This window comes from Scatophagus argus, chromosome 18 (genome assembly GCF_020382885.2).
Source record: "Scatophagus argus isolate fScaArg1 chromosome 18, fScaArg1.pri, whole genome shotgun sequence".
NCBI lineage: Eukaryota > Metazoa > Chordata > Actinopteri > Scatophagidae > Scatophagus > Scatophagus argus.
The window spans coordinates 7,939,601-7,952,963 of record NC_058510.1 but is presented as its reverse complement, the minus strand read 5'-3'; the positions used below and the strand labels follow the sequence as shown (position 1 = coordinate 7,952,963).

The 13,363-nt window shown below is 40.6% G+C and overlaps 1 protein-coding gene across 2 annotated transcripts; it reads right to left on the bottom strand.

Annotated features, from left to right (window-relative positions):
• Positions 1–3,560: 3,560 nt before the first annotated feature.
• Positions 3,561–6,787, bottom strand: LOC124049964. 2 transcript variants are annotated; one of them, XM_046372129.1, is made up of 8 exons: positions 6,629–6,786; positions 6,422–6,557; positions 6,192–6,336; positions 5,767–5,880; positions 5,511–5,655; positions 4,196–4,344; positions 3,915–4,048; positions 3,561–3,826 (listed from the first exon to the last, which is right to left on the bottom strand). In XM_046372129.1, exons 2-8 carry the CDS (start codon positions 6,525–6,527, stop codon positions 3,678–3,680), a joined length of 942 nt encoding a protein of 313 aa, XP_046228085.1. In that variant the 5' UTR covers positions 6,528–6,557; positions 6,629–6,786; the 3' UTR covers positions 3,561–3,677. The 2 variants fall into 2 exon arrangements, with proteins under 2 accessions (XP_046228085.1, XP_046228084.1); XM_046372128.1 differs by having other exon boundaries at positions 3,562–3,826; positions 6,422–6,536; positions 6,629–6,787.
• Between the last annotated feature and the right edge of the window lie 6,576 nt (positions 6,788–13,363).

Here is a 13,363-nt window from a genome sequence, read left to right as displayed (position 1 = left end):
AAACCAAAAAAACCCACAAAAATATTCATGTTTTTTACTATTTTGCTTAAAAATGTATTTTATTACTACAATACAGTCCAACAACTCTCTAAAACCCACACATATTCAGTTTACTATCATTTAAGGTGAAGAAAAGGCACATTTAGAATGCAAGAAGCAGTAAATTTGTATTTTTCTTACAAGGTTTTTCTGTAGATTTTTTTTTTAGGATAGCAAATGTGGACATGGAACTTAAGTGGTCAGTCCGGCTGACACAGCCACGACATCCTCTCTGCAGTCATCTCTGTCTATTTCCTGCATCTTTAAATGTAACAGAGTGTAATATTCCATCCAAATCAACGATTCTGGAAGCAAGATTTACCACTGCTGTGTGCTCGACCCAGAAAGTGAATCACTTGTGCGTTATGATCCAGAACCTTATGGCTGTACCACATACCAAACTCAGAACCAAAGGCAGCTCTGTTGTGGTCCACACACACACACATACACACACACACACACACTCCAGAACAATCTGTTAGCATGAGATCAGCTGATGACCCTTTCTAAAATCCTTTAGAACCCACTTCTTTGAGTTGGCTTTTCTATGATTTGAAGGATTGCTTGCTGTGGATGCTGATAGCTGTGTGCTTCGTGTGCTTGTAAGTGCACTGTGTGTGTTTTTTTGAGTTAGGTGCCATGTGCTTGGGCCTTATGATTCCCTTTTGTACTTTCCCCTCCTGTAGTCTTGCTGATGTATTTTAAAATGTGCTTTATAAAGAAAGTTTGAAGTTTGACTTACTTACTCACTATGAACCTGGAGATCATAACACTGAAAGATTTTCTCAAAATGAGGCCATCGCATTAAATGCCAACGCGCGTTTGTGATTAAGGTCGGAGATATCCACCCACAACAGAAGGTATTTTTGTGATCTTTTAACACCAAAATAACACTTCATCAGCAATGAGTAAAGGCAACATGAAGCTTGTTGTAAATCAATCAATAATTCTCAATCTAAATAAGATTTTGTGAAGGACGCACACTTTCTTACCCAAACCAAACTGAATGTAGAAATAAAGAAAAATCAGACAGTGTTGCATTTAATTTCTTTATTTATTCCAGTGAACAAGAACATGCTGCAGATGGAGACCAATTTACTCAGCCGTGCGGTGAGCATATCCACCCGTGGACACATTCATTGTATCTTTATTGTCTTTTTTCCCCACTGCTTTCATCTGTCATTCGGTTCTATTCAGCCCAGCATCCTCATCAAAGGTCGTGTTGCTCTTCCCCACAGCCATCGGGCATGTTTGATATTCCATCCTTCAAGCCACATCAAGAAAGAGGGCACTTATAAACTTGAGCATGTGTGATTATCTCTGGGAGACCACGTCACAAACAGAGTGAGAGACGCAGGGAGGGGTGGGAGAGGGCAAAGGGGTTGTAAATGAACTTTGTTTGTTCACCAGTCTTGAAATTTTCAACCTCATGGGTTAAAACAATCACCAGCTATTATGATTTCTTTCTTTATTTTTCTTTTCTGTAACCTCACCCTGGTTCAGCATGAAGATATAAGGAGGTTTTATTAGATAGATAGATAGATAGATAGACAGATACTTTATTGATCCCAAGGGAAATTCAAGATTACTAAGAACGACACTGAAAGTTTTTCTCTCTCTCTCTCTTTATTTTGTATTAATGAAGTTCACCTTTGAATCACATGCTTAATAAAGAGAGATTGACCTTATAAAAGCTTGAACCGCTTTCTACCACCTTCTGATCCAACAGAGCTCTGTTTGTCAGGCATGTTCTCAGTGTGAAGTGAGTGTATGCTGCCCCCTTTTGGAGACTAACATAAAGTGCACACTTGCAAATGCTCATGTTCTACACATGAGTTGTTTTATTGCTTAATTGTTAAAAGTTAAAGTGACATATTTTGTCATTGGAGGGAACTCACTCCAACGAAATTTGTTCTCTGCATTTAACCCACCCAAGTGACGTGCACACACACACAGCAAACCCGGGGCAGTGGGCGACCGCGTGCAGCGCCCGGGGAGCAGTGGGGGTTAGGTACCTTGCTCAAGGGTACCTCAGCCATGGACACCGGGACGGGGAATCGAACCAGTTCAAGTGAGACCACCAGGCAAACACTGCCAAGCTGTTCTGGTTCTGCCACCAGTGATAAAGCATTTGCATTTATATGGAGATAAATTCACACAGCTGAGGATGGTGAAATGTTAAACTGGCAATACAATAAAACTGAAAGAGTTTAATATCACAGAATACAAATTTTACTACACTGATCTTTTGGTAATTGAGTAGCCTCATCAGGTAACTTGTCCATAAGATCATGAAGAGCATGTGGAAGTTAAGGACTGGTAGAATCCACCAGAGTACCACACCGTGGAAAGCAATGCTAGCTTTTATTAAATATTGCACCTATATTGCAAACTGCACTTGTAACAAACAGGATTGAAATTTTTTAAATTGAAATTTAAGGATTATAACTTTAAGTTAACTTTAGCTGTACTTTACTCTGGATGAGGTCTGAAACACACACAAATTTCCTCATAATGACACATTATAGCTGTGGCGATAATACATCTGTAACCAGTGTATTCTTTTATTTTTGTGTTTGTTTTGTCCGCCTCCAGTCTAAACTGCAAGCTGTGTGTGTTTGTATAACCTGGAAAAATGGCTTTAAATGACAGTCAGGGTGAAGGTATCTGAGTGCATAGTGAAACAGCCATGTCTGTGTGGCTGTGAAGCCTGAAAACATACAACAATCAAACCCTCTGGTAGGATTACACCACTGAAATATTCAGTAGTTGTGGAGTCACTCACCATTGGGCACGCAGCTGTCCTTTGCCAGAGTGGAGATCACCTGAGTAATAACAGTTAGAAAAATGCTCCCAGCATGTATCACTGCATGGTCCAAGAGATACCTGGAGCCTCACCATAGTGTCTGACTGCAGCTCAGGAGAGTGTAAAGCACAATATTTATCACTGAAACACATATTTTGGACTTTGGATAGCTGCATGTACTGCACAGTTTTATGATATCTCTTTGGTAATCCATTTAATTATGATCCCACAAGATGTGAATGTGTACGTGAGAAGAAATAGTATTAGTAGTAGTAATAGTACTGCTGCTATTTCTCAGTTGATACAGTTGTGTGCAATAGTTTTTCACTTTATTTATTGGCAGACAAAAATCAAAGTTCTTAAAAGCAATTCTCAGAATTAATAATTTATGTCATTTAAAAGGCAAACAAGTGTATTTTCTGTTTTTAAACCTTTTGACTTTTTGACTGTTAGCTGAGAAACAATTGCAAAATTTGTGATGGACATTTTTCACTATTTTTTGACATTTTATTTGCTAACCAATTAAGTTGTCATCAAAAAATGTTATTTTCAACCTTGAATACTTTCTTAATAAAATCTTTATCACGTAGATTTACAAATGTTTTGTAAAAACATATTCTAAGCATAAAAAAATGAAAGTATTCATGACTTCTTTTATCTCTTCCATTTTTCTTTATTTGTAAAAAAAACAAACAAAAGACAAAACATTTTTTATGGGAGCTGTGCAGTGCACCATTGTTTTAATTCTCGGATTTTTGCAGTATTTACAGATCAGTTGTACACATCCATAGTGAATTTCAAAAAAAGAGTCATAAAAAGACAAAGCTAATGTTCACAGAAAGATTTTTCTTTGTGTCAAGGCTATTTCTATTGGTGACAGACTGGGTCCACTGGCTCTGTAAAGCGGCCGTTTGTAATGCCTCCATGTGACCAGGCCAATGCGCGCCACAAACATGGCGCTGGAAATAGCCAGGATTGAAGCTGAAGACAGGAGATCAGTTTAAACATCTCCACTATGAGAATCAGTTGATGAAGTATATTAGAAAAGGTGTGTGGTATCAAACTGTACCTGCAAAGATGTAAACCTGATGTTCAGGAGAGTTAGAATTAATCAGGATGGCTGCCTGCCACAGGATCACCACAGGGTAGATGGTCACAATATAACGCACATGCTCATCAAAGTAAAAGTTCTCTAACAGAAACCTGGGAGCAAAGGGACACAAAGACAGATGATTGGAGCTCCTTTGTTCATGCATCATCTCTCTGGGAAAGGAAAATAAAATAATAATAATAAGAAAAAACAACACGCCAAGAGCTAAGCCTCAGAACGCAGCAGGTTGTCAGACTCACCAGGCTGACAGCTTCATCAGAAGCAGCAGCAATGACAGCTTTGCACAGTCACATCTAGATGTACCTGTCTGATGCTGTAAGTACATCGTCAGGTTCAGCAGTGTGAGCAGAGTTCCCATTGTTGCATATACCGCGACTCCATTTTGCACCTGATTCAACACAATGAAGCAAGCTTGATGATTAGTGACGCAGACTTTGTTCAGACAAAATATGATTATCCTTCCCTTAATGCCTGAATCTAGGACGTACACACTTTGAACCCATTAAAAGATTCATATTTTTTAGAGTCTCAAAGGCAGTCTCAAAGGCAGCAGTCAGTATCCCAATCCTACACTATTTGGCAGATTCTCTTTCTGCTTCAAAGACGGGTTGCTGTGCAGGAGGCTCATCTGTTGTGTGACCTCATCTCTCACCTCTTCTTGAATGTCAAATGCAAGGCAAAGAAGGACTGGAAACCAATCTCAAGGTTTTTGCTGTGGCCTAGCTTGGCTGCTTCTAACCTCCTAATCTCAGACCACAGTCGTCTCGTGAGCAGCTAGTAGTGCTGTGCATTTTGGTGAGGACTCACTCTTTAGATCTGGCTCATGGATTGGACCGGCAGCTGGCTTCTTTTAAATTATAGCGTGTCAGCAGTGTGCAGTGGGACTTCACAAAGGGAATGAGTGACTGATAAAGGAATAGTTTGACATTTTCAGTAGAGCGCTTACTTGGGAGAATCATTATCACTCTCACGTCTGTACAGCAAATATAAGGCTACAACCAGCTAGAACGTTGGAGGAAACAGTTAGTCTGTTGTGCCCTAAAGTAACAAAACACAAAAACACATTATATGTCTTTGGTTTAACCTGATTTGGATTGCGGTTTGATGGTGGGTTTAAGCACGGCTTTAATTCACGAACCAGAATTTGACACACAAATGACACTATGGCCAGCTGGGAAAGGATGTTGTTTTACAAGGCAATAGCAAAGTCTCAGAATGACATGTTGTCCCCACATGCAAAAAAAGGGAATAAAAAGCAGTCAATAAACAGGAAAAAAAATGTAAACATGCACCCTGATGATGACTGCTAAAACATCCAACACAAAATGTTTTGTTTGTTGCATATGTTTAGCCCTTCAGTCCAATGAGCACCTTTGTTTGCTGAAAGTGTGACTTTATTACAGCTTTTACAAGCGTTTTACTGTGTGTAAATCACAGACTTCCTTTTTTAAATGTCGCTTCCTTAAAGTCAAGTGGAGCACTAAAAAACAAATAAAACAAACAAACAAAAACCCATCTATTACAAAGTCCACACACAAAAAATGTTTATTTTACCAATACTCTTATGAGCCACAGGTCTGCGTTGTGGTATTTGTTCAACCAGGCTCCATAGATCTTCAGTCCATGACAGGAGAAAAATAGGATCATGTATTCAGTGAACATCAAAAGCACTGAGGTTATCAGCCCTGGCAGCAACAACCTATAGACACACAGCAAAGCAGACATTTAAACTTTCAAAATATAGCCGTTCATCATGCTTTTACAAACAGAAGATCGTGTCTGTTTGGATGAGCTGAACTCACACACTTACTCTCTGTCCAGCAGAAACAACCATGTAATATTCAAGCAAACATTGATGATGATAGAGACATGAAATCCATAGGGTAGCACTGCAGGCGTGGTGTACATCCAGTCATAAGCGCTCCTGCCGTGGGGTAAGGATAATATTGTTAGATTCGGGAGAGAAAATACACCACAGCAAACACACTGTGCCTGTGGGGAAATAATCACAGTAAGTCAGAGCAATCTGCTACATGTAAAAAGCAAACGACTGCACAGAGGAAGACTAAATTGCCTCTGGACTTGGTGGAGTGATTTGCTTGCTTGCAATCATGCAAGAGGAGGAGATAAAAGCAGTAAGAAATAGACACAGTTGTGCAGTGGGATGCAGCTATTAAGCATTATCATCTTTTGTAAATTATGCATGAAAATGTGACAAGTTGCCAAGAAGCCTACCTTCTACATAGTCCCACTAGAAAGTATATAAACATGGCTGAAAGCCAAAGATATATGAAGTCCCATAGAAAGAGAGTCCACTCAGCGGGAGTTATGGGCGTTGCATACTTGAGTGTCAGATCCTCTGTGCTTTGCCTGAAAACCACTGGGTTGAGATCAGCACAATCGGGTTATAAATCCCAGAACATATTTTACAAAACCTTCAACTGACTTTTCTGACAAATATTCACCTGATTGAGCACCAAACGCCGACAGAGAGTTTAATACGATTGCGGCTATGAAGGTAAACAATCCGACAAACATGAGCACAACACGGACTGGGCTTTGGGTGGCCATGACGATGGACTGAGGGTGAAAGTCCACAAGCTTTAGACAAAATAGCATCAAGAACAACAGGACACCGTTTTCTCGACAGATAAAAATCTGTGAAAACCCACCTCTCCCCTCTACATATGTGCGTCCTCAGTGTTTCTGCTTCTTCCACAACCAACGTAGTCCAGTGCCTTCACGCCTGAAAGAGGAAATGAGAGCACCTGTACCTCTGACTTGGCATGATATACCACATATTGTGTCATCCTTTTTTACAGTCCTGCACTGAACATCTCTTATCTTCCCTGTCATAAACTATCTGCTGTCTAGTTGTTGAATGCGGGGTAAAGATCAGGGTGTGAAAAGAGAATCAGGACATTTTCATAGAAAATAGAAAGTGTACTAAACAGCAGGGTGGCCTGGTTGGTCCCAGCAAAGTCTAAACTTGGCTACAATCAAAACTTTCCCCTTATTGCTGGTATTTAGTCTGAGCTACTGGACTGCATGTGAGGACAGCAAGAGTCCAGACTGACCAGGCCACAAGTCTCTACAAATCTATTTTACTGACACGATTTGATATGATCAGTGTTTAATGAATGCAGCATCAAATTGGATTGAGAATAATGAGAACATTAGCTATTAGCTGACCTGGAAATCATTCCAGTATTAAGTTATGCAATTAGTCATGAGTATAAGTTTGAGCTTTTTAAAGCTGAGCTACATTACAGTAAAGTTGTTTTTTTCTTATTTTATTTCTTGCTTTTCTTGTTTTGTTTCCTGAAAATGATTTACATGTTGATGTACTGCTGTTCCTGCTGGTTTATACTGTATGTATCTCGTGTGTGTGTGTGTGTGTGTGTATGTGCAGCTTTCTTCCACAGAGTGGCACTATTGTATGATGGTGTCCCAGTGTGTGTCTGGTGAGAGTGTGTGTTATCAGCTCCACTCCACATTTAATACACATGCATGAGCTCAAAGCACATCCACTAAATCAGAGCTCAGCTTTAATCTGCGGCTCTTCCTCTGCTTAGAGACATCACACATATTAAAGGTGATGTGAACTAACTGAGTACGTTTATTCAAGTGCTGTGCTTAGATACAGCTTTGAGGCACTTCAGCATTGCTTGAGTATTTCCACCTTCTTGCGTTTTAGACCTCAGTTTGACTGTATTTATTGGCTTTAGCTTATGGAACTGGTGCAGATTAATATTACAAATCATTTGTCAAATGAATTGTGATGTTTAATTTATAAGTTAAGGGGAGACTTTATGGATCCCTGGCAGCAATTCACAAGCTACTCAGCAGTTTTGGGCTGTGATGTCCCTCCAGTTTGCTGCCATTGCTTTGACCAGCGATGTCAGAGAAATTGTACTGTATGTAGCTTTTAAACATCAAAGAATTTCCTTATGTTCTTCTATACCTCTGATTCAGTCCAGATTCAGACGGCTACAGTGCGATAAGACAGTCTGAATATCTCAGTGCATCTTGATTCATCTTTTTTCTATTCCCATACATTATTTAGTTTTCCTCACTGGGTGACTGACTGTCTGCTACATTTAAAACATAGCGTATTTGTTACAGTCTTCCATAATTATGCATAACTTGAAAACAGTGTGGCTCTTGTCCAGGCCCTTTTCAGTTCGACTTCATAGCAGCCAGAATCCTTCCATACGCTAGCTTATTTAGTCATGTACTGATTGTTAGTTAATACATTCATATGGAAGCATCTCACAGTCTCCCACATGTATAAGAATGACAAAATGAGGGGAATATGACATATGATGTCTCGAGCAGTGGAGAGCAGGTGAAACATACCGAGCGTAGATTTATTTTCTGAGCTGTTTATTGCAGCAGCGTATGTTGGTCAGCCGCTCTCATTTGTTACTGCTGATGGCTGCTTCGCTCCATTAACGTTAGTCTCTGTGTGACTGCATAGAAAATTTTACTATTTTGACATTTGGTCACAACTCAGAACAACTAATAATGGCGTGTGGATGCTGTAGGCACACATGGCCTATGAAGGGAATGGGAGATGAGACTATGACTGGTTTAATTCATGTTGTGCCTAACCTACACTATATAGCCAAAAATATCCAGACACACCTCTTTATGGAGCTGTTTTTCAGGGGTTGGGCTCGGCCCCTAACTTCCAGTGAAGGGAAACACTTATTTAATGCTTCATCACACCAAGACATTGTGGACAATCCTACACTTCCACCTTTATGGCAACAGTTTGGTGAAGGCCCTTTTCTATTCCAGCATGACTGTGTCCCAGTGCGCAAAGCAAAGACATGGTTGGATGAGTTTGGTGTGGAACAAACTTGACTGTGAGACAGGCCAGGCTGTTACAGTCGCAAAGTATGTATTTAGTATACAAAGAATACAAAGTATTCTTTAGTAGAATACAAAGTCATTAGAGTGTGTGTTGGTGTAATGGTCAGGCTCTTTGCACCTTCCACCTCACTTTGCCCTGCACTGCCCAGATTATGCACCATTGAATCCGGCAAAGTGGAACTGGACATGTCCCAGATGCACTTGCACTATGCGCTGTAGACCATGCGCTGTATGTTGTATGTTGTGTAAACAGGGCAGCTGGTGGCACATGTTGAACATTGTGCTGTTTGACTTTTTCAGCATTTCAATGTGGGTTCCTAAACAAATATTGTTATTCACGGTCTATTGTAGCATGAATATAAACTCATGCCGGTGGAAAATATTAACACTCACATGAGCCTCATAATAACAGTCTGAGGGCAGGCTGTGCCACAGCAATACAGCTGAGTTTCAACCTTTCCGAAGGATGCACTCGACCCAGGAAACCTCCCTTGTCAGTCTCGTCGCCCGGCACCAGATGTTACCTCCTGCTATAGTGTCCACAGTGCTCAGCAATTATTAATGCAGAGCTCCTCCAGGAGCATTTGCCTGAAAGTTTTTATGGACTCTTGCACAGACGTATGCAGTCATATATATACAGATACACACTATCTTACACTCTCGAATTGAGTCACAACAGCATGTGGGAGAAAATGAAAGCTCTGTATCAATGCTTATGAACACTACAAGGTTTTCATGACCATCGAGTCAACAAGCTCTTCCCAGTGTACGCGGCTAAATTTACCACAAGAACACTTAACATTGGAGGCACCAGCATTTGGTTTTACATCTGATATCGTAATACCACGTTCTGTCTGGATGACTCTTTCAAGTTGACTGACTGATCGCTGTGACCCGCATTGCTGGCAGAGGACAAGGCCCAATTTGTCGGCTGCTCATCACATAATGAATGGAATCATATCCAATTACACGCCCGCCATCTTTGATCACTTATATTAAGAGAGATATGTGCATGATGGGTATTATAAAGGATCACTGTCACTTTGGTAATAGATTATGATTCACTTTATGACTCATGTAGGTCTTGCCAACAGTGAGTCCTCATAGCCTATCTGCATCACATAGTGATTACATCCAAATGCTGTTAAATATTAAAATAGTTTGTCAGGATGCTGGCAAGAAAAGCAATTACCTTGAACTGACAGGAATCCAGATAAACAGATAAATACAAAACAGTTTGAGGGTGGAAATCTTGATCAATCACACAAGAAAAAAAAAATATGTATTTGAAAAGATCTTACATTCAAATAATTATTCATGCCAGGAGCATCCCTGGCATCGTTTCTGTGCAGACTAGATTGGACAATTGGGATATGAACCGCTTGGTAATTAGGGACCATGACTAACAAGCTCTGTGTATTTGGAGTGTTTATCTCCTCACAGCCCAGACTATGTGACTTTCATGCTGTATTTGTGGACGACATTTGTGGATCCCTCTAGAAACAAGTCGCCTTTTAATGTCACAATTAAACTGCCGTGACCAATAGTTGTGGCTGTGCCAACTAGATTAAAAATGAGGATGGCAAAGGACAGCAAAGGTGAGAGAGGAGGATATTACCCTCCAAATGCAATCAAGACTTACTCTGAGTCCCAGGACTATAATTTACACGTTATTGGGGAAGTGTTGAAACTGTTTTGTCTGCACATTTCAACATTTAAAGGTGCCACATAATCATTTCTCATTATAAAAGAAGATATTTTAAGTTATAAACACGTCTTTACGCAAGCTTTACTGAACAAAAGTAGTGAATTACATGACAGCGACAGGAGTTTGTTAAGAAAATAAAAATAAATCGCCTCTTTGTACCAGCAGTAGGCACCATATTTTCAGCTTTGATGGAAGTTTCACAGGGATCACATCTTACTCCCTCATATCCCCGTCTCAGACAAGCCATCACAAGAGATAACTCTCCACATATGAAACCACTTTGTTCCGTAAGAGGCTGTCAAAATAATGTTTTCGTTCCTCCAAAGGACCTTGGTAACCGCTGCTGTCTGCTGCTGTGCTGTTATCGCCAAACATCAAGTCTGGACACAACACGAAGGAATTTAGTTTTTACAACTCAAGATGTGTACAGCATAGGCGGTGGAACCTTTCTCAGTGCCGCTACTTTTCTGTCATTCAAATCCTGGCTGCTGCGAGTGAAGTGTGTAGGCCAGAGGTGAGCGATCTCAGGACTCTTCACACAAGCCAGGTGATGTTGGACTAAATCAAATTTTGGGGATTTTGGGACCCGGAAGTCTCTTGACATAAAATGTGCCATCACCTCCTGTGTTCAAAGTCTCTGCTGTGACACAATAACCCATCACTCTAATATGAAATATAAAGAAAGCCTTCTGTGTGTAGACACAGTGTAGACAGATGCTTCCATACAAGGTCACTGAATGGCTTGTGAAATACGTGAATTATTTTGTACGCTATGGCTTTCACCGTGACAAGGACAAGACCCCATCGAACACCTCTGGGTGACAGGATGAACTCATGGACCGATGTGCTTGACAAGTGAGTCAATACAAGAGAAGTCTGAGGGACTAGGAGGCGATTAACAGGAAAATAGAAAATAAAATGACAAATATTATACCTGGTAAGCTTATCATCACTTTAAGCGCTGACGGTCCAGCCTAACTAACTCTTTTTCTAGTGAATTACTGGCGAATTTTACTTCTTCAGGAGCAATTACCTTGAACTGACAGGAATCCAGATAAACTTCTATGCTTAGAACAAAACAAGAAAACAATCACTCTTTAGTTTAGCCGGCCACATATGCTGCAGGACAGATGTAACTAACAATGAGCGGTTGCAAGTACACATTACCTTATTTTGTGGCATCCTAAATTATCTCAAGAATTTGACAGTTGCAGTGTAATAACAGCACTTTGCTGTCTCCCGTCATCAAAACAGCAAACGAGACATAATCTTTCAGGAGACAGGAGTTCATCTCTCAGTTAGGTTTCAGAATCTTTGTTCACCGTGAAATCCTATCTGATTTTAAAATTTCATTCCTCTCACTTCCTCCTCTCAGTTCTCGCATGTTGTCAATTTTAAACTCCCATGGCGTCATCCATCATGTTCAGCTTGGTAAGGAGAGCACAAACTGTATCTCCTAAAAATTACCCGGCCTGCACTACAGATGATGCAAAATTGAACCAAACAAAAAGTTAAATGGAGGTAAATTGAATGTTTAATATGCATGAGACAAAACAGTGGTCTCACAGATGCGACAAGCGTATGTGAAGCGGCGGCTACAGGCAGACTTAAAGAGAAACAAGACCACATGTGCCTAACAGTGACTTGGCCCCACTGCTCTGCAAACTGATTCATTATAAGAGGATGTAACTCATTAAGGTACACATATTGTAACTGTGGTCACTGTTGGCGGTGAGTGTATAGAGTAATGACCCCTCCTCGACATGCCAGCCACAAAGCTTCCCTTCAGCAAGCTAATATTTAACAGAGCGTCTGTGCACAGCAGCATATCTCTCATGGAGCTTTCTTTCTCCGATTTTATTTTCATAACACCCCTGCCCACCTCTGCCCTTTCGTCTCTGAATCCGGTTGTGTCAGAGCAATTAACCTCAGCAGCAATGCTCACTGTGGTTTAGTGGCATTGTGTCTCAAACGTGGAACGTTTGCTTTCCCCCCTGAAATTACATTTACAAAAATTCCCTCCTCCAGGTGTTTTCACTCTGTCATGAGTTTGTGTTATTTTCTAATGACCGTGTCTTCCAATGTTATACCCACCATAAATGCGAATGTATTTATTGCATTTGGTTGTTGTAACAATAATAATGGTGAAAAAATGCCCCCCCCCCCCCCAAACAGATGTCGGCAAAGGTTTTCAGTGGCTTTATTTCTTTGATTTATTCAGCTCGATTGAAAGTAATTGACACTTATGGGCAACTCGAACACTTTTATATAAAGCTGAAATTGGGATGATTTTTACCTTGCAATAAAATTGTAATGACTCCCATTTCTGCACTGGATCGGAGAGTAAAGATATGCCACGATGAATGTGTCTCAAGGTGAAAGTGTTTTGTCAGTATGAGAAGAGCCCCACTGACACCTGTCTCTTCAGTTGGGGAATAACGACTTAAGGATCCAGAGCCAAGGAAAGCCAGCGAAAAAGAAAAGGCAGAGAGAGAGAGCGAGAGAGAGGGCAAAGAGCAGGAAGAGCAAAGAGAAAGCAGTGCAGTGAAGCAAAGATAATGTATTCACTGTTTGGCTCTCTCAGCACCTTCTACCTGTCAGTGAACAGTTCAAGTAGGAATTGCTCCTGCCTGTCTCTACCAAAAGGACATGGCAGCTACAGAATGACAACATTGTGGCAGAAAGTAACAACACAATGCAACAGTGCCAATATGAACAGCCCTTCCCCTCTGGCACATATTCAAGACTCTGGTGTACTTGAAAGCCCCCTGGTATGTGCTCTAAAACACGCCGAGTCAAGGTTGCTTGGTTTTGTTGCAAA